Source organism: Amphiprion ocellaris, chromosome 8, assembly GCF_022539595.1.
Source record: "Amphiprion ocellaris isolate individual 3 ecotype Okinawa chromosome 8, ASM2253959v1, whole genome shotgun sequence".
In the NCBI taxonomy this organism is placed as follows: domain Eukaryota; kingdom Metazoa; phylum Chordata; class Actinopteri; family Pomacentridae; genus Amphiprion; species Amphiprion ocellaris.
In genome coordinates, this window is record NC_072773.1 from 13498735 (window position 1) to 13526528 (window position 27794).

At 39.7% G+C, this 27794-nt stretch overlaps 1 protein-coding gene across 2 annotated transcripts; it reads right to left on the reverse strand.

Annotated features, from left to right (window-relative positions):
- Positions 1–9: 9 nt before the first annotated feature.
- Positions 10–26820, reverse strand: plod1a (procollagen-lysine, 2-oxoglutarate 5-dioxygenase 1a). Of its 2 annotated transcripts, none has more exons than XM_023279021.3 (19): positions 26448–26820; positions 24920–25011; positions 24654–24787; positions 22688–22851; positions 21890–22002; positions 21199–21262; positions 17689–17786; positions 16347–16448; positions 16086–16217; positions 13857–13978; positions 11657–11761; positions 11324–11449; positions 10501–10642; positions 10288–10401; positions 9167–9232; positions 8828–8932; positions 7466–7612; positions 6266–6391; positions 10–1958 (listed from the first exon to the last, which is right to left on the reverse strand). In XM_023279021.3, the coding sequence occupies exons 1-19, from the start codon at positions 26539–26541 to the stop codon at positions 1803–1805; spliced, it is 2202 nt and encodes a 733-aa protein (XP_023134789.1). In that variant the 5' UTR covers positions 26542–26820; the 3' UTR covers positions 10–1802. The 2 variants fall into 2 exon arrangements, with proteins under 2 accessions (XP_023134789.1, XP_023134788.1); XM_023279020.3 differs by lacking the exon at positions 6266–6391 and adding an exon at positions 5899–6024 and having other exon boundaries at positions 26448–26819.
- Positions 26821–27794: the final 974 nt, after the last annotated feature.

Sequence of the window (27794 nt, forward strand, 5' to 3'; positions counted from 1 at the left end):
CACCTCAGCTGGGTTCACTGGTTTACTTCAGATGTGTTCAAAGCACAGTAAAAGTAAGAAATGACAACTGCGTGAATGTTACACTTTCAAAAGGTCCAACAACAGTAAATGTAGTTTTAAAAAAATGCTCTGATTCCAACATAAAATCTTACAGTAAGCAGTTATATTGCAAATGGAAACAATTCAGGAAGCACGGTTTTTATCAAATAAAATATGCAAAACATAAATAAGAGAGTGGCTTTGGAGTGTCTCGGTTCAAAAATCAAAAAAGAACTGCTTTGGATTCAGAAAAAGGTCCAGTTAATTTTACACACTCAAGGAAAATTCAACAGTATAAAAGGTTTTCACCAACAAATCATAAAAATCTAAGCCGTACTGCAGGTGATGTCCTGGCAGGAGTTCAGCTTTAGGCACAATAGGACCTAATTTCTAATTCACACCATGCCCTCCAGCCCAAATAGGAGCCTTTAGGTTTCTACAGCATCTGCACCAAAGTGACTGTGTGTGTAACGATGATCACCGTTTCATTGTGCTTTCAATGGAACACCGCCTGACTTCAGGTTAGATTTGCCAATTAATTTTAGTACAGTCATGAAGTCATACGCAACACAAGCACAAAACTAAAATAAAATATCTACAGTGAGGCCTGTGACTTCCAGACCAGGCCTTAATGACAGGTAACAGCAGATTCATGCCATTTTTAGTGCAGATCTCCTTAATGAAAGTAGCAGTTTTCTGTTGACACACAGAAAGACTGCAGCCTTCATGGGCTCCTGTAATGATGGAACCCTGCACAGTCAGTGATACTTTGGTTGTAACTATAGCAACTTGAGATATTTACCTGATATGAGTTACATTAAATTACCAGATTCTACACTTCCCATAATGCAACTGCAAGGCAAACTAAACTACTAAGGCAATGTTATTCTAGAAGTTAGCTTAGAACTATGACTAAAGTAACACATCCGTTTGTCTCAAATGTGTGATGAGGTCGGCATATGCAAACTCTCAGCCCTACAAACTAAAAAATGCTGAGTTAGTGCCTCATTTAGCGGTTTAGTTCAGCTCATTCACAATAGTACCGTAGATACCACAAAAACACAGCTTGATTGGGATGCTATGTAATTATTGCATGCTAATGTAATGTCTCTTAGAATAGTATTATATACTTTTATGTGTCAAGAACGTACTGAGCTGATGTTCTGTCATCCTTTAACATTGCATGAGTTACAGTTTTTTTTTTTTTTTAAATCATGCAGCTTGACCAGAGGCATCATCCATTTAATATAACAAATTCATTAGCATGTGTTAGGTGCCATGCTAGTAACAGCTAATGTAGCCTGGAACCTGCAGAAAGCCTGCTTCCTCCTAATGCCACACCAGCAGATCTGTCACACTCCACACAGCTTCTTCTGGAGACACCAAAGACTTCTTCACATGTTGATGTGGAAAGTTGACATGAGACATGAAAACTACAGACTGTGATAAATATCAGTGTCAAAAAGATGACGATTTGAACGATGTGTTACTTTAGATCCAGTTCTCCACTAAAGTGGTTACATGTTCACTATATATTCTTGTTCCTCTGTACTGCTTTGTTTCCTGTTTCATTGCAGCACAAGCACTGACGAAGGTTGATTAATGTCACAGGTCAGACATGACTGTGGAATTGAGAAAGAAGTAATACCATTTTGTACATTGTTTTGAAAAAAACATCAGTGAATAAAAAGAGAAGATGTCGTTACTCAGTGTATGTCCTGTTTGTTCTGGGCTAGTGAGTGAGTTGTGTCATATTTGGAAGTTCAGGGATCCACAAAGGACACTGCAATGTAGCGGACGCCAGCTGTGGTTGGCAGGCCTTCGTGGTAGTGGGTGAGGCGGCCTGGGTGCATGAGGGCCCAGCCTTTACGAGGAGCCTGAATGGAGCAGTCATAGCGCAGGAACCTGCATCCACCACCCTGCGTTCACAAAACAGCATGTGTTAACAGCTGACACTATAAAAAGCACATTTTCCTTGTGTTTGTGCAAGCGTTGTGAATTTAACTCAGGATTAGGTAACATTCACCATAGAAAGCTCTGGGCTCACTTTAAAGATGAGTTCCTAAATTTGGGATCTACAGTAGTAATCACATTGCTACTGAATCTGAATGAAGCAGAACAACCAGTGAACAAAAGACATAAACAGTTTCAAGACAGATCTGAATGCAACACTTTTTGCCATCACACAACTGCTTATTTCACTAGCCTATCACATCACACGGATATCAATCAATCAATCAATCTATGCTATGCTACCTGTGCTTTCTCTGCTTAAACAAGTCAAAACATCTACTGTGATAAAGTCTATTGTGAATCATATCATTAACCATGTTCCAAAGCAAACCTCTAGTCATTTAGTTATTTACTATTCTCCAGGCAGTCTTTGGTTTTAGGTCAATACTATGAGAGTCAACTTGTAATGATTTGATGCAGTTGGGTGATCCAGCAAAATACTGCTTTTCAGCAGTCCACTGTATCACTAAGAGGACATTTCAAAATTTTACTGGCAACTTTACTACACACTACTCACAAAAAGTTAAGGATATTCGACTTTCGGGTGAAATTTCAGGATAAGCCTAAGATGCACAATAACATTTACAGGTGAACTTAATGTGACCTTCTCTAAACTTTTCAATGCACATATCCAACAGTTCAATGTTTCAGTACTTTCTGCACAACTTGCTGTTCTCTAACAAGGAGCTTAACGGCAAAATTCACAACAGGTGTTGGATCCATGAATCGAGCAGTAAATTTCCTGGTTCAATCAGAATTGGTATTTAAACAGTCCTCTTCATCATGCTGTTCACATTTTGACATCGTGAGACCAAGACAACAACTAACAATGGATCAACAGCACCTTGCCATTGTGAGGCTTCAAACAGGATGTTCTCAGATGGAAGTGGCCACTGAGCTTAGAGTGTCATCAGTAGGTTGCAATAGAGATACAGAGAGACTGGAAGAGTCATAGAAAGGCATAGAAGTGGACGTCCTTTGGTCACATCCCACACTTATGACTGCTTCATTGTGAACTATGCCCTGCTGCCCTGGATGATGAATGCCACTCAACTCCAGGCACATTTAAGGAAGGTGAGAGGCAACAAAGTGTCACATCAGACCATCCAAAACCATTTAGATCAGCATGGTCTGCAGCTAGACGACCTGCAAGGGTACCTGACCACACCACCAGGAACGGGCGTCATTGACTTGCATGGGCCAAGGAGCCCTTACCCTGGATGAGGGACCAGTGGGCCTCAGTGCTGTTCTCTGATGAAAGTCGATTCACATTAAGCAGAAATGATACCTGTCAACGATGTTGGAGACGTCAAGGAGAGCGCTATGCATCAGCCACCTGATGAGCCTTTGGTGGTGCTGGTGGTGTTACAGTGTGGGCTGGTGTGTCTACTCAATACAGAATTGCCCTAAACTTTTTGAATGGCACAGTGACAAGCCCATACTACCTGAATAGCATCATTAATCCAGTCATTGTGCCTGTACATGAACACAATGCTCCAGTTCATCGAGGTTGCATCATTAGGCAACGGCTACTGGAGACTGGGGTACCTCAAATGGAGTGGCCTGCACTTTCTCCAGACCTGAATCCCATAGAAAACCTATGGGATCAGCTGAGTTGCCATATAGAGGCTCGTAAATCTGTACCCCAGAACCTCAATGACCTGAGCACGGCCCTTCAAGAAGAGTGAGATGCCGTGCCTAAGCAGAAAATAAGTCGACTTGTGAACAGCATGAGACGTCGTTGTCAAGCTGTAATTGACGCTTAAGGGCACATGACAAGTTATTGAGACACTGACATTTCTTGTTGTGGTATACCCACCACTGTTGTTGGCTTTTGCTTCAATAAATTGTTTGAGACGAAGAAATCACAATTGCATGCTTCTACTTAAATGCCCTACTTTCATGACATAATACCACTGTAGCGTGAACTTTATCACATTTTCCATAAATTTCACCCAAAAGCCAAATATCCCTAACCCTAACTTTTTCTGAGTGGGGTATGTCTTTATTAAAAAGGACTTGTATTTCAAATTTCTTCTACATCCTAGATCAATGTAAATACAACATTTCCTCCTGTTGTCTTGATAAACAGAATTTTCACTACACCATTTCCACCAGTAAATGGTACGTATTTTCTCCTTTTGTACTTTGTAACTGTTAGAGTAGACTCAGTGAAACATCTACAATTATTGTACAATAATTATTGTTATAAAACATATTGCATTTCAAAAATGTACATATTCAAAAATGTTAAGTTTACTCCACAGAAAACTTCGTAAGACTTCCTCCAGACAATACAGTATATACTGATGCACCTAATATATCATCACAATAGCTTTAGTTATTCATCTTATTTCAATTCCATGGCACATAAACCAATACTACTGTGGATTAAAAGCCAATTATTTCAGTTTGTTAAAGCAGGAAAACAATATGATGCAACGATAAAAACAAGGCTCTTTGCTTCAGCCTCTTGTGTCATGCAAAGAAGACATGCTGACAAACACAGAAATGACACAAAAGAAAGTCTGGCACAACAAGAATGCAGATCTACATGCCAGAAACATGATGACATTACACTTAATGTTATTCGTATTGCAGCATCAAACATATAAGTCTTTGTGCCACACTGTGTGGTTTGTGCTGTGAAATGTATTATGTAGATCGTCAGCATGGTGCCCTGCTATCTTTTATATCACTTTTCTAGAGTACCACTACCTCTAATAATATTTTGGGCCATCATACATTTCTTTTTGGTCATGAATGGAGTTAAGCAGACATCTAGCATTTACTTAGTCTTGCTTAGCTATCCCATTCTGTAGCACATAACAGTCTGGCTGCACTTTACATTATTGTGTGTATTTGTTTAAGCCAATCTCAATTGTCTAAGGCGGAAGTAGATGGATGAGTTGTTCCCTCAAAATAGTGACGCAGCGTGGCCTTACTGCAGAATCCGAACCCTCTGAAAAACTTGACGCTTTTAGTGTGGTAGGTTGCTAGCCAGAAGGTTGCTGCTGTGTTCTCTAGCAAAGTAGACTTTGAAAACAGCAACACATAGTGGAAAGTGAAGCACAGAGCCACATGAGTCGCCAATGGCAAGCTGATACCCGCAGCCTACAACCAATTAGTCAGACTAGTGTTTGCCCTACCTACACTATTTCCTGTCCCTGCTTTCTTGTCCCCACACTGTGTCGACTGTGGTGTTACAAGTCTTGCCTGTATTCATAACTGTCAAACGCAATTTACAACTGTCTTGTTTCTTATTCAAATACACAGATTTTTAGTGTAACAGCTTACATTATTTTGTCAGTCATTACTTCATATCATAACCATCCAAAATCATTTAAACATCCATCCATTAACTATACACAGCTTAATCTTCATTAGAGTCCTGGGGGGGCTGGAGTCTATCCCAGTTGACTTAGGGTGAAGGCAGGGGACATCCTGGACAGGTCACCAGTCTATCACAGGGCTACATATAGAAATAAACAATCACACTCACATTCACACCTACGGACAATTTAGAGTTACCAATTAACCTCAGCATGTTGTTGGACTGTGGGAAGAAGCCGGGGAACCCGGAGAAAACCCACACATGCATCTTCTAGCTGCCAGGCAATGGTGCTAACCACTGTATAGCTGATTATTTGAACAGCACAATGCAGATATTCCCATGAACTAACCAGTGACGTGCTAGGAGTTATCAAATCTGAGCAGAGCACCAGAGTTGGATGGTTTTATCTTTTAAGGTGAATAGCATTTTTGTGGATTTTAGTTGCTATGGATATAATAGTCCTAAGCTACCTGCTGGAAATGTCAGATTTCTACTAACCTCTAAACACTCACCTGGTAATCAAGGCCCACTTGATTGAGTGCAATGTTTATAGTGAATGTGGAGGCATCATGGTGAGGCCTCAAGGATGGCTGCTCATCCTGCTTATATCTAACTACAAAGGCCAAGTCAAACTGAGCCTGCAAACACACAGACAGAAAGGAGTCATGCAAGCATTTGCACAAAAACTGCTCATCTGGCCACTGTACACAAGTATGCCCCTTTGCCGCTCCTGCTCAGAAAAGAAAAAGAAAAGCATCAGCTTGGTTCCCAGTCCAGCATTCACTTCCAGAGATGGAGCAGAGAAGCAAAGAGAGGTGCCGATAACCTGCGATGCCATGTCCCGTAGCTTCTATTACCTGCCAGCTCCCCTTCATTTACCTGGTAGTCAATGTCTTTGCTGTTGAGAGCTATGTTAATAGTGAATGTTGAGGCGTCATGGTGAGGGACAAGCAGGGGCTGCTCGTCAGGTTTGTACCTCACCACGAAGTTCAAGGGAGTGGAACACTGATGAGAAAAGACACGCTGGTCAGCGGAACACAGGCAGCAGCAGCACAGGAACCCATATCTACAGACTTGTTGCCTGCTTTTACGACTTTGTAAACTATTGTCCTGTGTTACTTTTTTATAGAGAGAAGCAAAACAGAGTTAATTATATGAAAACCTTGGTGCTGAAATGGAAAAAGTTTGTAATGGTCAAATGACTGTTTACCATTTATCAAGTCAGAAATTGCCAAGCAACTGTAGGACAAACTTAACAGTAAAATGACTATATGACTATACAGTGTGTGTGTGTGTGTGTGTGTGTGTGTGTGTGTGTGTGTGTGTGTGCGTGTGTGTGTATCTGCACATATTTTTGAGCCACACTGTCACAAGGACTGACATGTGAATGCAGTTCACTAATCCAGTCCAGATACTCAATGCTACACGAAGGCTAAATTACCACATGCAGATTAATTCGCTCCTGACAACAGTCTCCAACAAACGTATGTTTTCTACTTTTTAACAAACATTTGTCACAAACCACAGTGACAAGCCTTTTTTGAAATCTCAGGATGAAATTAGGCTTTTATGACCTTGTTACCAATCAATACTTTTCTAACAAAATTTCCTAACAGAATTTGGGGTAAAACTATTTCTCTCCTTTTAAAATATTTCCTTGGGGCACGAAAAAAATATTGGCACATCATTGAGGGGAACAAGTGGATAAAGGCTGATTTGTACTTCTGTGTTGACGCCATGCAGACCCTACCCTCTAGGCTACGCTGTCATGAACGTTTATACTTGTGTGCTGGTGTGTCTTTGTCATAGTCAGGATTGTGTGTACAACCACTGGATGGATTCAATCTATAAACAGAATGGCAGAGTTATGAAAACAGTATTAGGGTACATTGTCACAATACTGGTTCTTAAGAGCTTTGCTGCTCTCCTGCACAGACATATACTCTGGAAAAGGCAGTCCGGCTATTACGGCAGCAATTTTCACTCTGCAACAAAGCTGATGACAAGTAGGAGAAAAAATGAAGAAAGAAGAAGAAAGGATGACAATAATGGTTTTAACCATGTGTTCAGCAGTCTTACCTTGGTGTAGTAACCGGGGTACATTTTCTCAGTTATTGGTGCGATATATTCTAGTAAGAATTTCTGCCATTCCTTTTCAAAGTTGATTTGATTCATATGGATATCGATGGTGGGCACATTCTCATAGCCACCTTGGATTCTGGTATCCTGTCAAACAATAAAAACACTCAGGCTTTTGTTATGCAAGCAAATTACAGCAGGTGTACAGTTGTCAACAAAAGTCTACATACATTTGTAAAGACCATGTATATCATGGGAGTCCTGAGATTCTAATGACTCCTACAACCCTTAATTTGAAATGACTGAAACACATCTGTCAAAAAAACCATCAGGCTTTTGTTTTTTTTTTTCTTGAATTTATTCTAGGTCTTCCGGAAAAATGACTGTTAGTTCAAAGATACACAGCAATTTGAATGATCAATTTTGGTGACATAGAGAGTTGTGTTTATGACTGACAGAAAAGTCACATGGAACCATTTCAACGCAGTTACAGATCCCAAAATCAACCTTGCAAACAACTGTTCGTGAGTATAAAGTGCATTGCACAGTTGTGTTAAATGCAAGTCATCTTCTGCTGCTGAGGGACAACTGGTCAAGAGTCAACCAAGAAACACAGAAAAGCAGATGTTCAATGAATTAGAGGCTGTTGTAACACTGGCATCTGCGTGTTTTATATCACTATGGGCTTAGATTCTACGATGCAAAAGGAAGCCCTTCATCCAGAAGCAGCACCTTAAGGCTTGGTGAAAGTTTGCTGCTGATCACATGAACAAAGAAAAAGCCTTCTGGGGGAAAGTTCTGTGGTCAGGTGCAACAAAATTTTTACAATTTGGCCACAATGACCAGAAATATGGTTAAACCCCATCAAGAAGGTGAACTTGGCCAAGGGACACATTTAACCAAAATTTTAGCATTGCTATTTGTATATTTTTGACCCACCAGATTATGTAATTTGTTTCCAGAAGATCTATATTAAGTTTATGACAAAACTAAAATGCATGATTGTTTCTGTGATAAAGACATGCATGTTTCAATCATTCCACTACAGTATCATAAGGATCCTAAGAATTTTGGGCAACTCAAGACTGCCATAACATACATGATATTTACAAGTGGAATTAAACCCTTTTTTTTTTTTTTTTACAACTGCACACAGCAGTTTGCAAGCAAAGAAAAAAAGATGAGATGCGAGTGAGGAAAAAGATTTTTTGCCATACTATCAGGCAGATCAATCATGTGTTCTTGGTATTAGTACTGATGATAAGAAATATTTGCTGACAAACTTTAGAATCGCTGCACTGAAACTAATCACAAAAAGAACACACCCATACTCCCAATGCATACATCCATATGATGACGTACCACATTAGCACCCCCTGACCATTTCCCATAGTGTTCCATCTCTTCAACTATGTGGTTACAAGCAACATCAGAGAAAATTGGGAACCAGTACACATCAGGACAAGGCTGGAGGACAGAAAACACAGCATCAGTACCATTACAGACAACATTCCACACAGCTATACCCTTCATGAAATTTCAGTGTCTTACAAGTTTCAACAACTGATTTTTTAGTTTGCCAAAACATTCAAAATACATTTAAGTACATTTAAAGCCCTGTTTAAATTTGCCTAAATGTGTTCTGTTTTTACTCTATTTCAATTATTAAATCTGACTCTAGGTTTCTGTGTTACAACTTACCGTTTCAATCAGATTGTCTTTCATGATGTGGGTGTAGTTTGCATGAATGTAGCGATCCTGCCAGTCCTGGAAAAAACATTCTGATTCAGTTTGTTTTATTAGGCACACAACCAAGGATGGTGGAATTAGTTTGTCTTTTTGAATGTCTGCAACTCAATACATACAGACATAATACAAACCACTGAGTGCAAATGCAGACAATGGTTACAGTGTGTTCTTAATAAACTGAAAAATGGCAAACAGAGTACTGTATTACAGCTCTTATCACTAGCACAGGTGATATCATTCCACTTACTTTTACCTTTAGCACTTCTACTGCTACGGTTCTTGGGCTGGTATGTGTAAAGTCAGTAATTAGGTTAAGAATGACATCCAAGCATAAACACTTTTAGCTGAGAACTTTATAATGAGCACGTTCAAGATGTGGTATTTCTTTGATGTTGACAATTCTATCAACAAATGTTAAAACCACTTGATATCAACACTGAAGAATCACAGTAGCGCCTTCACACAAAGCTTCTCTCTTCTACCTCCCTCTCAGAAATCCCAACTTTGGTGCCAAGTTGATGACTACAACATTGCTGCCAAGTGCTGTTCAACATGTGATTATTTGGCACTTGGTAAAGCAGCTTTTAGTTATTAAGTTCTGAGCCACTGCAACAGTCTGTGTGAGGATCTGAGGACAGCTGGTTATGTTGGTATCTTTAAACAGATATCAAATCTACCTCTATAGTCTGGATTTAGATTGGCTTATTGTTTAATATGTTCAGTTTCTTTTGTACTATTACTGTTTTATCTATGTTATTGCATGTATTCTGACATTTTCCCTCTATAAACCACCTTAAAATGCATTATCCTGTACCAGGGAGGCACAGATGAAGATATTTTGATTGACTTCTAACACTGTTTCGACCTTTAAGTAAAAGCTTAGGACCACTGTGAAGATTTCAAAAGGTTTTGCATACCAGCATATTTCCAAGTATTTCATTAGTGCAATGCAATAACCAAAAACCAACACAATGTGGAACCACTCTGCACTACACTCTTACCCTATCACTAAAACAGCCAGTAACATTAAGTGTACAGTTGATATTTTCATGATTTTATTCAAACTCTCTCACCACTGGGTTTTCAAAAATCTGCCACAGATCATTGTGCAGATGAGTAGTCTGGTAGTTTTCTGTTGACAGGATGCGACCAAAAGTATGCATGTTGGTTACATACATGAAGATTCCCTGAAAGAAAAAAGTCACAGGTCAGGTATTATAGTGTTCAGTTTTGTTAGTCATAAAGCCAGAGTCTATGTGGAATCTTTCTGTCATTCTCTTCCTCACCTTGTTGCGAACGTTGTGGCAGTAAGCCATGTCAGGGTCTAAGATGGGTGAGTTGAACAGCTCATAGTCTTTCAACTCCGATCGAAGGAGGCTAGCTTTTACCAGGTACACACTCGATACATACGGGACATTCCACACACCCCTAAAAGAATTACAAACTGTAAGACAATTTATATAATGACACAAGGATCTAACACCAGGGGAAAAAAAAGAAAAAGACTGCAAATTGTCTGATAGCTGGACAGAGAAAGACCTATAATAGAAAGAGAACTCTATTTTGAACGTCCCCTGCCCCACATCTTTTTTTTTTTTTTTTTAAATTAAAAAAAGGTAATCATTTTTAATTCGGTAAAAAGCACACTTGTGTTTTGATCTGCTTCTGTTATCCTGTTGTCGTCGTAATTCAGTGTAATGTACATTTCCACACTATGATTTCCATCTGTACTCAACCTAGTAGGAGATGCTAAGTAGTGGCAGGACTCTGCCATTATACTAATGACGCTGAATTTACAATCTAAGCTACATGTAATTTCACCCTTTTCAATTATTTTATACACCATTGAATAGAAAACTAGAATTTTAACAGGGCTTTGCCTTTAAAATTTACCATAGGTTCACATCTTCATCTATCCATCAGCTATATGTGCTTTATCCTGAAGAGGGTCGGCAAGGCTGGAGTTTACTACTGAAAGTGGGTGAAAGGTGGGGTTACTGTGTTTCGCTAAATTGACTGTATCTTTATTCTAATCCAATAATAAAATTTTGTCTTTTGTAGCTAATCAACTCTTCGAAGCCACTGGCAAACACTGCTTAAGCAACTTACACTCTCTGTCCTTGAACTATGTCCACATAGTCCTCAGACCGAGCATAGTAGCCATCACCACTGAGGGCTCCCCAAAAGTTGCTCCACAGTCGGCCAGCTCGAGTTATCATCGGTGCTACAATAGGACTAAAGAACAATTCAAGAAGTGTTATTCAATATATTTCCTCATCTGGCCAAATACAGTTAGTAATGGCATACCTCATGTAAATAAATTAGTGCAATAGAAATTATTCCAAAAGGGATTTACTGAATGTAGTTATGCCTACAACAGTCCCAAGACAACAGCTTGGACAAGATAAGTACTAATAATTCAGTAGTGATAAATTTACTTACAGGTTTTGCTCAATTAGAATTTTGAGTGTATTCTCATTCTTTAAGACCACTTCAATGTTCAAGCTGAAGAAATAGTCACAGTCCTTGTCGTTCCGGCATAAATCACTGTAAGGAAGGACAGGTATTTAAACATTTGCATATATGCTGTATGAAATTTAACGGTAACATGGTGTAGCATACCAACATGTAGAACAATAGGTTTATTGTTAAATGCATTCCATATCAGCCACAAAGACTTGCTCTCATAGGTTTAAATTTGGTAGGCGGTCATTTGAAAAGAAAGCGAACCCAAAATTTTCATACCAATGAAACATTTGACATTTTGCAGAACTTGACTATAGTCACAGAATTCCTTGCTGTGACCTCCTGACCTTCTTTCCTCCTAAAGCCCACCCACCTATATAGAAAAATAAACTAAACAGTTATAAAACCTAAAAACAAAGAACTAATACATTACTGAGGTGATGATCCTAAAATCTGGACTCATCAGGACCAGCACTGAAGAAAACACCTTGGAGTCTGAGCGTGGAGGATGCATGCACAGACTCACAAGTGACACACAAACATCCCACATCTCTTTTTCACAGTTAGAAACAAAAGAAGCACTCAGAGAGCGCAGTACTCCACCAAGGCTGTTCATTCCCCCATATGACATTGTCAATTTTTTTTAGAAATGTAGCATTTGTTTGTTTATTAGTTATTGATGATCATAAATCACAGCAACATAGAATGTGGTCATTTAATATAGATGTATCCACAAACAAGATGACCTTGCGCTGAGCACAGGCCTGTGTTATGGATGTGTACGTTATGTACAGATATCGGATAGCGTGACCTAATTATGTAGCGGGCAGTGGGAATTGATGAGGCTCGGAAACAACTCCACAATATAATCAATTGTTCCTTGTATTATTTCCAATGAATAATTCCTGATAAGTCCACAGTGGTCGATTTGTAGTAGGATCGCAATCATGCGATTGTCAGCAGACAGCTGATGTAACGTTCACTTGTAGTCATAGTTACAGTGATGCTATCTCGCAATGATACAGAAATCTTTAACAAATCCGTAGATCCAGACTATAAACCGCATCACTGCCAATGTAATGGCAGTGATGTGGCAATGTAATGTTGCTAACAGACAGACAGACAGACAAGCCAACACTGTTTCAAAAAAATACAACTGGACTCTATTCTACTTACCGTAATTTCCAGACTATTGAGCGCACCTGAATATAAGCCGCACCCACTAAATTAAAAAAAAAAAATTTTTTAAAAATGTGTACATATATAAGCCGCACCTGACTATAAGCCACAGGTGTCCAGTTGTTTTTTTTAAACTTTTAATTAAATAAATGCTTTTTTCTGAACAGTGCCTGTAACACGGCAGTAACAGGGCAGTAAAACGCATTGAGTCAGTTCATGCTGCTGACTCCAATGTCTCACCATCGATTCATTGATACCAAGCTTACGTGCAGCAGCTCTATTTCCGTCTTCGACAGGTAGATCGATTGCCTTTAACTTAAAAGCTGCATCATACGCATTTCTTCGTGTGTTTTCCATGATAAGGTGCGTGAAGCACAAAATGACCGATCTGAAGAATTTAGTGTGAGTGCGTTTGATTTAATTCGAACAGTTTTGTTGGTCCACTGTCACCTGTTCAGTAATTTTATTGGTCTGATGTGACGAGGCCAAATGTATTGACGGCATGAAGCTGACCCGTAAAAATCTACACATTAGCCGCATCGTTGTATAAGCTGCAGGGTTCAAAGCGGGAGAAAAAAGTAGCGGTTTATAGTCCAGAAAGTATGGTAAGTACAGTTTGCAGCTCAAGATGTGTACTTGTAATGAAGTACGCCAGTGCTATATTTTAATTGGATCCACTTTGACCAGCAATTGAAACTGTTATTTAGAAATATGGTAATTACTGTAATTATAATAGCCTGAAAAGTTGTGTTATTTCATATATATTTTCATGTGCATAAAGAAGCTCAAACATCCGAGTAAGGCAACAAGAAAAAAAATAACACGATTCGGAGTGTGCAAACCCTTCATGGACCACATTTTCTGGAAACAAAACTGCAGATTGCTTGTTTCTTATATAGAAAACCACGTATCTTCAAATGAAGACCACACATGCTTTTGTGCAGTTCTGTTCAGAAGGATGTGCCCTAAAGGCAACCAGTGGTTACGTTAAACTCACAAGCCCAGGTTGCGTGACGCAGTTGCATCCATTTCTTCTTCAGGGCCCATGACTTTGATGTCCTGATAAAGGCTTCCATGATTCTGCTGGAAAGAGCTGACCTGAGGACCATGATGGGCTTCCTGAAAGGAAAAGAAAAAAAACAAAATAAAATAAACAAAGTGCAGAGCAGGGCCCTGTTCCAGCAAGCAGGTTTAGTGAAAACTCTGACTTTGTTAACTTTGAGTTGAGTGAAACTCTGGGCCTGAAAGAGCTCTCTGACACACTGTTTCATTCCATCCTCACTGATAAAGTCAACAGAGGAATGTGTCTTTTGAAACATCTCAATAGATAGTAGATCATTACCAACGGACTATATTTAACATAACCGCTTTTATTATCCATCTGTTATCAATGTAAGGACAGAGACCCTAATCTGTGGACATGAAGTCAGCTGTAAGGTTGTCAACCAGCATTCCTTGCATCGAAACATTTACCATATATTACTGTCATAGCCAAATCACTGTTTAAATAGATTTATTAGTATGAAGCTTTAGAGACAAAAGATACTGATCACCAAATAATGACTTGTTACAATGTGATGGGTCGCACTGATGGAACATTCTATCATGGTCAGCACACAATAATAGGAATTAATATTTCAATTTAAGACTAAATAAAGCAGTTTAAAAATGAGAATTTAAATACAGATTGCATATAGTCGTAATATGCTGTCATAATTCCATGTTTGCTGTGCTGTGGCGCTGTGTCTGATTCTGTAATCTGGTACTGTCTTAGAATTTTCCTAGCCTAGTGTTACTTGGTTCTGGTTAGTTCCCCTCTTCTGAAAATTATTTAATTGAATTATAAATCTCATAAGATTAAGTCTGAACAGTTTTTCCGTAGTTCCGGGAACTGAAGTTTCTTGGCTTCCGTAGCCCTATTCATATGACAAGATGACAAGCTCTTGAATGTTTGTTTTTTAACATTAATAATCAACACACATTATAAACAAGAAAAGCACTCAGAGAGTGCAGTGCTCCGCCAAGACTGTTCATTCCTCAATTTGTGTATTCAGAAATCACGGCAACATAGAATCTGGCCATTTAATATAGATCGACCCACAAACTAACTAACTAACTAACTAACTAACTAACTAACTAACTAACTAACTAACTAACTAACTAACTAACTAACTAACTAACTAACTAACTAACTAACTAACTAAATAAATAAATAAATAAATAAATAAATAAATAAATAAATAAATAAATAAATAATTACCTTGCATGAGCACAGGCATGATGCAGGTAACTGGCACAATGTTCACTTGTCATGGTTACAGCGACGTCGTGCCGGCTGCTATGTCTCGCAATGGAAAATTCTTAACAAATCTGTGGATCCAGACTATAAGCTGCATCACTGCCAAAATCTAATGAGGTGATCCTTGTGTTATTTCTGACCTTCCCTGAAAATTTCAGTCAAATCCATTAGTCTGTTTTTGAGTTATGTTGCGCACTGACAGACAGACAGATTCACAGACAAACGTACGCCGATCGTCACAAAACTCCGCCTTGTTCCTTGGTGGAGTAACCAGTGATTTATGAAATTACAACACTTACAGATAATAATGTAATCTGATAGTGATGCCAAACCCAAATCAATAATCAACTATAGTCACATGCTCGTGACTAAAAACTAACGACTTTTAGAACCTCCATTTTTCTCTTTTTCTCTCATACTTTTCATATTCCGGTTCTGTTCTTACATGAACTGACTTAAAAATGACAAACAAACTAATTCCTTACCAGCAGCCTCATTTACATCTTGATCAAAGCCCTCCAGTATCAAATACAACGCTGCTCTGAACTGAACCTAACCAGCTACAGCACCATCATGTTACTTTGACAATAATCCAAACAGACACATCTCTGTATCATTGTGCCTGGGTTCAGGTACTGGAATCCACCCAGCACACTGTATTTTACAGTAAAAGATGGATGTTATTACACACATCACAAAAAGCAGTGCTTTTTAAAAACATTTTTGGCATGTTCGCACCAAAACAGTGTTGAAAACACATAACTTGTACCAAAGTGTGTATAGGGAAATTAAAAACCCCAGTTATTTTTTTATTAGGACAATGTATATATTTAGCCCTGTAAAGTATTTTGGTGTCTTGTTAATTTGAGATCAGGTGTACATATCAAAAGACATCTTACCATAATGTATTAGATGTTTTCCAGTTACCTGATTGTAAATGAAAAGCTTGAGCCTGTTCTTGGGGTACTGCAGCTTCAGCAGTCGTTCAAAGAAAACTGTGACAAAAGGCGTGGGTTGCTGAATGAAGATGCCAATCATGACCAGTGGATATTCACTTTCCTGTTGGAAAAAACAACAATCATATAAGTTCGAGGAGCATGAGTTTATTATATTTTATTTGCCACTAAATGTTGGTGGAAAAACGGTGGCTAAATGATTAACTGTAGTTGTGGGGAGACATGAACAGACCTTAAGAGCTGTGAGTGAATACAGATCATCAAGGCACACTGTACATCCAGTCTCAAATGTCCATGCGCTGGGGATGTAATTACCCAGGTAGTTGATCTGCAGCTGTAAAACAAATTTATGTTCTTGTAGCTCATCACATCTCAATTTACTATTCACTGTATAAAGGTAAGAATAACAGATTTAGAACTTTAGCACAGTTCACTGTCTGGTCATTTGTTATGATGCCACAGCAATGAATAACACAGTCCAACTGATATCACGTAAGATGATCAAAAATGTTCATTTAGCCTCTATCCCTCTCGGTGGGGGGGCTGGTGTACATGTATGATTGGCAGCTGATTGATGCCAATTTTGTTGCCTATTGTACACTAAGAATGTACCTATGTTTGTAGATAGAACAGAGACACTACCAACAAGGTAATGTGACTTGGTTAAAGTCTGTCGTTGTTTACACAGCAGATAATTAGTGTAACTGATGATTTAAAAAAAAAAAAAACAAAAAAAAAAACGGTGACATTAAGCATACAATATAATTTAAAATGAAATAATTTCACTGGTTATATATGAAGAAATTCTTCGGCTATGAACACAGAAAACCACAACTGGTACAAACACTGTCAATCTGTGATGCAAAAACTTCTTCGCGAGAAGTGTATTTTTCTTAATGAAAACACAGGACTACAATAAGAATATGTACATTGTTTGTAACATATCTTCCAGATACCAGAACAGTGATAACCTGCACTCAAAACTACAGAAACTACAAATGAACTGCTGTCGTCAGTCTGAGAATTGACTGATTTCGCTGCTTAGTGCTAGATGATAAGTTGAGAATACCTTTTCACACATTCTGTTTTAAACACGTTGATTTCTGACTGGGCTGCACAGTGGCGTAGTGGTTAGCACTTTCGCCTTGCAGCAAGAAGGTCCCTGGTTCGCGTCCCGGCTTTCCCGGGATCTTTCTGCATGGAGTTTGCATGTTCTCCCTGTGCATGCGTGGGTTCTCTCCGGGTACTCCGGCTTCCTCCCACAGTCCAAAAATATGCTGAGGTTAACTGATTACTCTAAATTGCCCGTAGGTGTGAATGTGAGAGTGATTGTTTGTCTTTGTATGTGGCCCTGCGACAGACTGGCGACCTGTCTAGGGTGTCCCCTGCCTTCGCCCGAGTCAGCTGGGATAGGCTCCAGCCCCCCCCCCGCGACCCTAGTGAGGATTAAGCGGTGTATAGATAATGGATGGATGGATGATTTCTGACTCCATATTGTGAACAGACTGGCTAACTGAAGTACAGGAATTGTTTAGACAACTGTGGCATGTTAGTAAGGTTTGATAATTCAGTACCTTTGTTGGTCCATTCCCATGGATGATGACAGGCAGTGTATCATACAGCACGTTTCTGGCTCGCACTCGACCATTCTCGAACTTCAGCACTACTTCATCTAAAAAAAACACATTCACAAGTTAAGCCTTGAGCAGTGAACCCAACTTTATCTGCCATCGTTATTGTTTCGGAAATCATGTTCTGTATTCGTATGAAGTATTAATTGGTGGAGATTTCCTAAGAAATAAGTGTAGACTATAGATTAAAGTTCCTGTCAATCATGAAGGAGCACACAGTGATTGATTCAGCAATGTTTACAAATGTGACATGACTTATGATTTCATTATGTCATGCCCTCCACCTCCAGCTCTGCTCATTGGCAGCCTTTCCATTCCCCCTCATGTGGGCCTGAGTGAGGTCTGTGTGTGGAATGCGTGCAGGTGTAGCCATACTCACCTGAGTGAACACACTTACAGTGGGGAGTGGTCCACTTGCAAAAAAAGCCTGGCTCACACCGCTACCTGACGCTACACCATTGAACAACTCTATTCATAATCACTCCACCTGCATCCTGCCTGAACCTTCAGCCAACCAGCCTCATCCAACCTGGCCCATTTCAGATTCCATCTCAGAAAATCTCCGCCTGGTTCCTGCACCTGTCCAATCGCCGTTTTTACCACACCTCCTCTGTCTGCATTCCCTCTCCCTCTCTCCCCATCAGGCTGTCAGTTAAGTTAGCTCTGCTCTCTCTCTGGGTCTTAGTTTGTGTAGTGCTTGTGTGTACGACTGAGTGTGTTCAGTCCACTCTGTGCTGTGTAGATGTGGGTAGTGTTAAAATTGTTTGTCACGCCATGTGTGTTTCCTGTCTGCACGTTGCATTGTTGCCTTGCTGCTAGAAGATCCCCGGTTCATGTCCTGACCTGGGCCTGGGATCTGTCTGCATGGAGTTTGTATGTTCTCCCTGTGCATGTGGGTTTTCTCTGGGTACTACGGCTTCCTCCCACAAAACATGCTGAGGTTAACTGATCATTCTAAATTGTCCATAGGTGTGAATGTGAGTGTGACTGTTTGTCTCTATAAGTAGTCCTGTGATAGACTGGTGACCTGTCCAGTGTGTCCCCTGTCTTCACTCTAAGTCTGCTGGGATAAACTCCAGCCCCCCGTGACCCTAATGAGGATTAAGTGATGTGTAGATAATGGATGGATGGGTCATGCAGTGTAGTAACTGAATTTCTGTCACTCATGTAGTTTCCTGCCTGTCCTGTAGTTGTCTCCCTTGGGAGTCAGCAGTCTGTGCATTTCTTGTTATGTCAGTTCCCTATGCCCATTAACTTTCTGTGTAAATTACTGTATATCATTTTTGTAAATTATTTATTGTTCAAAACTCCTGTCCTGCTGTGTCTCTGTTGTTCTTTGCTTGAGTCTCTGAACTGTTCCTTGACAGATTATGCATTTGTCCAAATGTAAACTATGTGGAAAGGTATTTACAAATGTGCTTGTTTCAGATAGGTTGTTTGTTTTTGTTTTTTTAAAATTCCTCCTATCAGATCCAATATAACTGTTTGAGTACAATGCATCTGTGTTACCATGTCTTCAAAGAGACAGCAGTTAATAGAGGGGATTCCAGAGGGAGGATTTGTGAGTGCAAGCAGTCTTCAGGAAGTTCATTCATGCCCCTAGACTCTTTATGTTGTCTGTGTGAATTTTAACAGAGCCATGTCAGAAATTCCTTCCCCGGCCTCAGAGGAAAAAAATGCTGCAGACACTGCTGAGATTTCAGCTCATGTCCAAACGTGCAGTGCCGCCTGTATGGCTGCAACTACAAACCCCTCCATTCTCAACTTATATTTGACTTTACTACTAATCACACACAGTAAGGAACCAGAGGAGAAGTTTACCACTGATTACAACAAGACCAATATTATTACAGAAGCAGCTACAAAACATACACAATACTGTTACTGCAGAGGGAAAGATTTTAAGCATAGGATTATGTACCCACTAGATCACTATTTTATTGCAGTATGTCCATATCTAGCATCACTGATGTTATGATAAAAGACTATTAGATTAGAGATGACATATTCATGCTTCATTGTGCCATGTAGCATGAGCTATGTAGTTTACAGACACTATGTATAGTATATACTGTCAATAGCATGACCAATTAAACAACAAAGCCTGCTGTGTTATATTCATGAGGTCTGTCTATTGAATTCCACCAAAATTAGGCTGTGTAATGATCGTTTTGATCCAAGCTGCAATGAGGAAAAATTCTAAGAAGAAATCACCATGAAGTGTAAACCCGTGTAGTTTATATCAGTAACTGTGACTATAGTAACAGTGCCAGTAAATGACTATAATGCTGGGTGAGTGTACATACATGCAGAAAATCACTGTGATTAGAATGAGTACGTCTGCTTCCCTGTGAGATGCTGCTACCTCAGATAAAACATCCATCCATCCATTATCTATACACCGCTTAATCCTCACTAGGGTCGCGGGGGGGGCTGGAGTCTATCCCAGCTGACTCGGGCGAAGGCAGGGGACACCCTAGACAGGTTGCCAGTCTGTCGCAGGGCTACATATGTAGACAAACAATCCCTCACACATTCACACCTACGGGCAATTTAGAATAATCAATTAACCTCAGCATATTTTTGGATTGTGGGAGGAAGCCGGAGTACCCGGAGAGAACCCACGCATGCACAGGGAGAACATGCAAACTCCATGCAGAAAGATCCCGGGAAAGCCGGGACGCGAACCAGGGGCCTTCTTGCTGCAAGGCGAAAGTGCTAACCAGCCCCAGATAAAACATTTTGCAAATAAATGAAGAGAAATCTCAAGTCAAAGAGTGCACATTATATATTTCCTATTAAGCAACACAGACATCTGTTGCCAGCTAGTCTGACTGACCAGAGGTATGATGTGGGTATGAGCCTGCTATTGCTACTGTCAGCAAACTTTCCTCTATCCTTCTGCTTCTGTGTATTACATTTTCAAAATCCTCTTCAGTACAGAAAACAACCTCCAGGCAGCAACCTATCACACTGAAATGTTTTTCCATGAAAGTTTTTTTTTTGTTTTTTTTGCTCATGCTCTAAGGCAGGGCTGCACAGTGGCTTGGTGGTTAGCACTTTCGCCTTGCAGCTACAAGATACCCGGTTTGCGTTCCCGCCTTCCAGGGATCTTTCTGCATGGAGTTTGCATGTTCTCCCTGTGCATGTGTGGGTTTTGTCCAGGTACTCTGGCTTCCTCCCACAGTCCTAAAACATGCTGAGGTTAAGTGGTGACTCTAAATTGTCCGTAGGTGTGAATGTGTGTGTGATTGTGACAGACTGGTGATCTGTCCAGGGTGTCTCCTGCCTTCACCCTCAGTCAGCTGGGATAGACTTCAACCCCCTGCGATCGTAATGAGGATTAAGCGGTGTATAGATAATGGATGGATGCTCTAAGGCAACCCTGTCAGATTCTTTGTTTGATTGTCCATTTTAATCACAGATCAAGCCTCTAGGTGTGCCAGCACTCACCGAGGGCTCCATGTAGGTTCTGGAACAATCTGCACTTGCTGTCCAGGGTGATATTTATGGATTTCTGAAACACGAAAATACATTTTTTTTTTTTTAGCATATTATATCCTATAGCATACAACTGAGTCTAAAAAAAACCTCCTTTTAATACTAATACTTAATACTAATGGTTCTTTGAGTTTTCAGTAGTTTGTGAATGTAGTAGACAGATGAAAAATACAGATACATATAAATGAAACAAACATTTTTGTTGTTTAAGTTCATGTATCTGTCTACTCAGCGATTCAGTCGTCAACCAAAATCTATTTGAACTGAAAAACTTTGGTTATTGTGTCAAATATTGCTATTTGACAAAAACGTGATTAATCGCAAAACCTCTAATTAGATAATTCTTTTTAATCCTGTCCCACCCGTAATTAATTGATGTCATTTCTGCTCCGCTGGTTTTTTGTTTGCAATTAAATCATCAATAAATCTCAGCACAAATTCAAAGTCTACTAGGAGTAGCGACTTACTGCAAGGCTATTGATTGACTTGTGTATAGAAAGTTCTGGCAGTAACTTAATATTTAACCAGAATAATTACTTGCTATTATTTAGCACGAGTCATGCAGGTATTAAAAGTGCCTAATGTGACTTTGGCATGAAATAAATCAAAGTACAGATCCAAAAAGCAGTGTAAGAAATCTTACTCTCTTTGCTGGATCAATGTAAATCTTGGTGAAGAACAGCTGGTCACTCTCATTGTCTTCTCCTGTCCAGTTAGCAACCATTTCTTTTATGTTAGGAAGGTAGCCAATGAAACCTGACGGCAATGACGAACCCAGAGGAATCAGACAGGAAGTGAGAAAATGTGAGAGAGAAGACTTATTCATCAACATATATTCAATTCCACATTTGTGTATAAGAACTCTGAATTTCCTAATAGCTCAAATTAGGAATTACAACTGAGAAAACAATTTTCACGTTTCTAATAGTAACATTTGAAATGTAGTGGGTCTTTATATGAAAGGTACCTGAATCACTGGAGTTTAATAAATGTATAGAATCATTTTCTTCCTCATTAAACACTTATGAAGCAGATTTTAACTTTTTAACAGGAAAATAAAACCTTTGGCACATGTTACTGTGTAATGTTGACTTGTCTATTGTGTCTATGTTTACCATATAGAAGTCTTCTTTACTGCTTTTATTGGCACACTTGTCAATGTAAAACCATTACCATGCATGGGTATAGTTTGTTGAAATTTGCTTAACTTTCCTTCACTGGCACAACAGTTTAAACGTTAAGTAAGATGTGTCAGTAACAAATCTTAGATTGCGACCTTTGCAATTACTAACTGTATTGTTTGAAATCAGAAACTGAATAAAATGGAATGATTGCACAGTACTACTACACATTACACCTCCTGATAGAACTAAATTCAGACAAAAAACAGACATTATAGCAAAATGTGGCCTGCCCCAGCTGACAGGAGTGACAAACGTACCACCTGAGCCGAGGAACCTGTTGCCCTCCCTGACGTGAGGGTGTTTGTCCTCCAGATGCCGGTCAGGCCAGATCAGGGTCTCAGAGGAAAACACCACCCTGTGTTTGGCCTGCTGGAACTTCTTGAGCAGCTCTTTGGGACTCGAAGCAAAAACCACATCGTAGCTGTGTCAAACGGAGGAAAAATAGAAAACTTTGGTGCACTGTGTGCCTTAGCAGTGTGCGAAGCCAGTGACATCGTTAAAACAAATTAAGGGGTCTACTTTTATAAGATGCCAGTACTTTTTATTTCAAGAGTTAACGTGCCTGTGGTTATGTTTACTGGCAAAAAAGGAGCTGTTTCAGTGCGTGTATATGTTTTACAGGAACTGTGCTGTCTATAATAAGTTTTGTTATTTGTTGCTATTTTTTCCATGTATGAGATGGTAAGTAGAGGGAGGTAGTAAGGTACGCACAGATTCACCTTCCTTATACTGAACTGACTATACTGAATCAGACTGACAGTAGCTTTCATCCTGGAGCTTCTTACTGACGACTGAGAGCATCTTTGCCAGCTATAACTGATAGTATGCTACTTACTGGCTACATGATAGCTTTACCAAAAGACCAACAAACAACAACTATCATGAAGTCTGTTGTAAATAGACACCTAAAAATTCATGCACATACACTACCGTTCAAAAGTTTGGGGTCATTTAGAAATGTCCTCATTTTTGACAGAAAAGCATTTTTTTCAATGAAGATAACATTAAATGATCAGAAACACAGTCTAGAGATTGATAATGTGGTAAATGACTATTGTAGCTGGAAACGGCTGATTTTTAGTGGAATATCCACATGGGGTACAGAGGAACATTTCCAGCAACCATCACTCCTGTATTCTAATGCTACATTGTGTTAGCTAATGGTGTTGAAAGGCTAATTGATGATTAGAAAACCCTTGTGCAATTATGTTAGCAGATGGATATAAGTGTGAGTTTTCATGGAAAACATGAAATTGTCTGGGTGACCCCAAACTTTTGAACAGTAGTGTACAATTCTTACTGTCCAGGTTGATTCAGTTAGCCTGGTCCAAGGAAGTAATGTGATAAAAATACTGTGGCTCTGTTGAATAATTAAACTATACACCTGCCAGTGTCTCTAAGCTCACTAAAGTAAACAAATGTGCAAACATTAAATTTTGTGGTTTTAGAGGAAGTGCTGACAATTTTCTAATAAACAACAGCCTGGTACAGTGATTGTGTGAAACTATTTGACAAGTTGCAATATACACGGTTCTAACAGTACAGGTGATTTGTGTCGAATTTGAGGTAAGTGCCAAACTTGTAGGTTTCCTGCTTTTGTGACAAAATTATATTATCCTCACATATAACCTTTTGACAACAAAATATTGTCATTTTTATTTTCCTCTTTGCATTTGGATTAAACAATTGAGATATAATGTGTTAATTAATGAGCGAAATATTTATTTGAAGTACTGCTTTACACATTAAATTTACTCTACTATTGTGTGATAATGAGCATACTGAGGCCGACTTAGCCTGTACATACAACTGTATACCTGTGTAAAACATCACCACTGGCAACAGTAAAAGATGAAAGGGTCATGTAAAATGAAGAGGTTGACTGAAAGACATGAAAAACACACTACAGAAGTTTTCAGCAAAAACTCCTGTAAAAACCTGGGTGTTAAAATGACAAAGACATCTGACCTGTACAGTTAAATATTGACACCCTCTTAAAATAATGGCCAAAGTCTTTTTCTCAGGTTTTTCAGAAAACACAAAGAACTGAACCATACCACACTGAAACTTGAAGGCGATTTTACCAGAGGCGGCCAGCATCATGAGGAGATGATTCAGACAAAAAAAAATTAAAATGTTGTTGGCAAAAAATGACTGAGGCCGTTACTTTAGGAGGGTGACGATATTAGGAGACTGAAACTGTCTGCAGTGAAGGTACACTACCTGTCAATAAAAAGGATGATTTGGTCAACATTTTTCATCTTCTCCAGGGCTGCTTTAAGGAGTCGCACTTTCTGGCCTCCTCCTGGAGCCGACATGTAGTCACCTCCATTCCATTTCTGACCTCGACCAAGAATCTTTAAAGCAGATCAATATAGAATCATTTACCGCAGTTTCAAGAAATGGATTTAAAGATGCCATCCTCAAATACTCTTTCTTAAATGGCAGGAAAATCACTTTGGCCAACATCTTGCCACTGGGGTTTGTACCTTTACAGTGTAGTTAAAGTGTTTAGCCGACCTCAAGAAACGCCTGAAGCCATCAGTGTCTTTGGTTGCAATGGTCACAACTAGAAGTTTCTCTGGAAGACACAAAATCAAAGAAGAACTTAGTGAGAATATACCTATATTTCCATTTTTTCTTGTGCCTTAACCTTGACTGTGCTAAATACAAGATTTGTAGAACAGTAATTAAGCAAGACATGAAACTGCAATGACAGCATCAGCTTTAGCTCATTTTATGACGGGTCCCCAGTAAAACAAGGCCACAAGAACAGATAGCAAGTCAGGGTTCACCTTTAAAACTTTGTTCTGATGCACATTACAGATGCAAATTCCCCTAAGAAATGTTCAATTCCCAAACTACTAAAGACAAAGTAAAAACGTGCTGAATGGTTATCTAGCCTTGCACCTAACGGATGCATTCAAATGACATGATGATGTCACACATTTAAAATATGAGCATCCACGCTTTAAATCTGGTCAGACAAACACTGTGCCTCTCTTTTTTACTTGTCATCTCTCCACCCCCACCAATAAAGAAATGGAAAAATATTTCAGATGCAAGAAAACTTTTTTTTTTGCTACATTTGAGTTAGTTATGGAGTTCTATTCACTTTGTACACGCTCCCTGTTGCTCTCATGCAACATTATCCGGCGAATCTGCATAAATTCCCATTGCCATGCAGATTACAGCCAGCTATATTTATTGTATTGATGGAGCAAGATGAAAGCAATCAGCCAGAGCATGAGGTTTTTGTTCAGGGGGTGCTTTCCCTTGTAAAAAAAAAAAAAAAAAAAAAGAAAGTACACCTGAAACACAGCTGATAGTTTTAAAGCCCCTGTTACTGATTTCTCTTTAATTATTCTATCTTCTTTCAGGGGGTTCAAGGGGTTCTTTTCTGGGTTTAATTTCCAGAGGATCCCTGAGAGAGAGAGACTGCACTGCTGTTTGATTAGCAGTGGTTGACTGTCCTGCAGGATGTTGATGAAAGCCCACAGACTGTGCTGCTCTACGTGACAGCAGCCCGTCCACGTCAGCGGCACTAGAGCCCGCAGCAGTCCGCTCATAGTTTACATAACGTCCATCTCCATTCATCTTTTACTGTATTCCTGTCACTTTATCTGGAAAAGCCACATAAAACCGTAATGGTATTAGCTAGGAGTAGCTGCGTCGTTACAGAACAACTCCTGGGCATTCATCATGACAGTAACACGGTGTTAACAGTTTCAGCTTTTCTAACTGACAAACCTGTGATTCAAAACTACCCGTACTGGTTTGTGCTAGCGGCTACTGTTCAGATACAGGACATTTCTGACTAATGCACGGCTACAGCAGAGTTGGAGGGTTTTCATGTAGCCTGGAAAGACATGAGCCAGGGAGTCTCCCCGAGCTCGCACCGAGCCGGAGGGTCCTAAACCGGCCCGTTACGGTCCGGAGAAAGGCTGAGGAGGACGTGAGCCGTTGGAGCTAACAGCGGCACAAAGTTTCGACCGTTTCACGATAACCACCACCTACCTTCAGGGAGTCGATGCTCTTCACAGTGTGAAAGTGCGAGAAAAAGTGCACAGACGAAAATCCCCGAGAACAACAGGAAAGAGGAACGCCTCATTTTTTTGCCGAGTTAAAATTAAAGTCTTTACAAGAGCGCTGGTGTGAACCGAAATGCACACTTTTCCAGATGGTTCCGTCCGAGAGCACCGACTAACTTCGCCGGGTTGTGTTGACTCCAGTGGCTGCTCTCCTGTCTGTCTGTCTGTCTGCCTGCCTGCCTGCCTGTCCCTCCGTCTGTCTGCCTGTCCCTCCGTCTGTCTGTCTGTCTGTCTGTCCCTCCGTCTCTTCTGTATAGGACCATACGACAGCTGCGGTACAGAAATATACGGGTAGTAAAGCAGGACTTCGTCGTCTAAGTAACTTCTAGAACACAATGGGCTTCTGTGTTAAAACTACAAGCATCCAATACGCCCTCCTCAACACAGTTACACAGCAATAATTCAGTTTCCATTTGCTTTAAAATATGTGAAGAGCTATAAAGATGACATATGATGTGAATTTATTTATTTCTATATTGGCGCTATTAAACTGAACTTCCATAATGGTTGTGAACAAGCTGTTTCAATACGTAAGCCAGCTGTTCTGGGGACATGAGCACTTGCACGTAGCCACCTGGATTCCCTTTCCAGTCGGGTCCATAAATATTTGGACACAGTTTTCAGCATTTCCGCTCTGTTCACCACCACCGTGGATTTAAAATGGAACAAGCCAGATGTGCTTTGGGTCCGTGTATTTATCTGGCAATTGGATATTCCGTTCTGAAACGGGTATTGAAAAACAAAAAACGAGTGATTATTTGATTTTCGTTTTAAAATACAAAAATTAAAATTGAAATACAAGGCGTTTTTCCTTTTCATGATCAAAAAGGGATGTACGACATTTTAAAAATGCTTTGATTTTCATTTTATATTTAGAATAAAAAAATTAAATCAGTAAGAGACAGAAACGAAAAATGGTCAGTTTTTTTCATTTTCTGAGACCGGAAGTGGTCATCAGCCAGTGTGGAGCCAAAGATTCTCAGAGGGCGGAGCCAGAGAGCAGTGATTGGTCAGACCATAGATATCTATAGAAGACAGCACGCTAGCGTATTTAGTCAATGTATATCTATGGTTGGCACGGCTGGTAGCATCTCTGGCTGCTGTTGATCTTGTTTTTGAAGTAAAACACGGTAAGAAGATAAATACTTCTAATCTGTAGCGTTATTTTGTTGTACGTTAAGTCAGCGACTTGTGAAGAGTTGTGTTTTGTCGTGTTTGAGCAGTTGGTCCGGACGCGTTAGCTAGCTAGGCGGCTAAGTTAGCTAGTGGGCTA

Coding starts and splice junctions, on each gene's coding strand:
- plod1a (XM_023279021.3), bottom strand. CDS start 26,541: ATGAGGCGTTCCTCTTTCCTGTTGTTCTCGGGGATTTTCGTCTGTGCA. Junction 24,788..24,919: donor ACTTTAACTACACTGTAAAG/GTACAAACCCCA, acceptor TCTGCTTTAAAG/ATTCTTGGTCGAGGTCAGAA. Junction 21,263..21,889: donor ACATTGATCCAGCAAAGAGA/GTAAGATTTCTT, acceptor TTCGTGTTTCAG/AAATCCATAAATATCACCCT.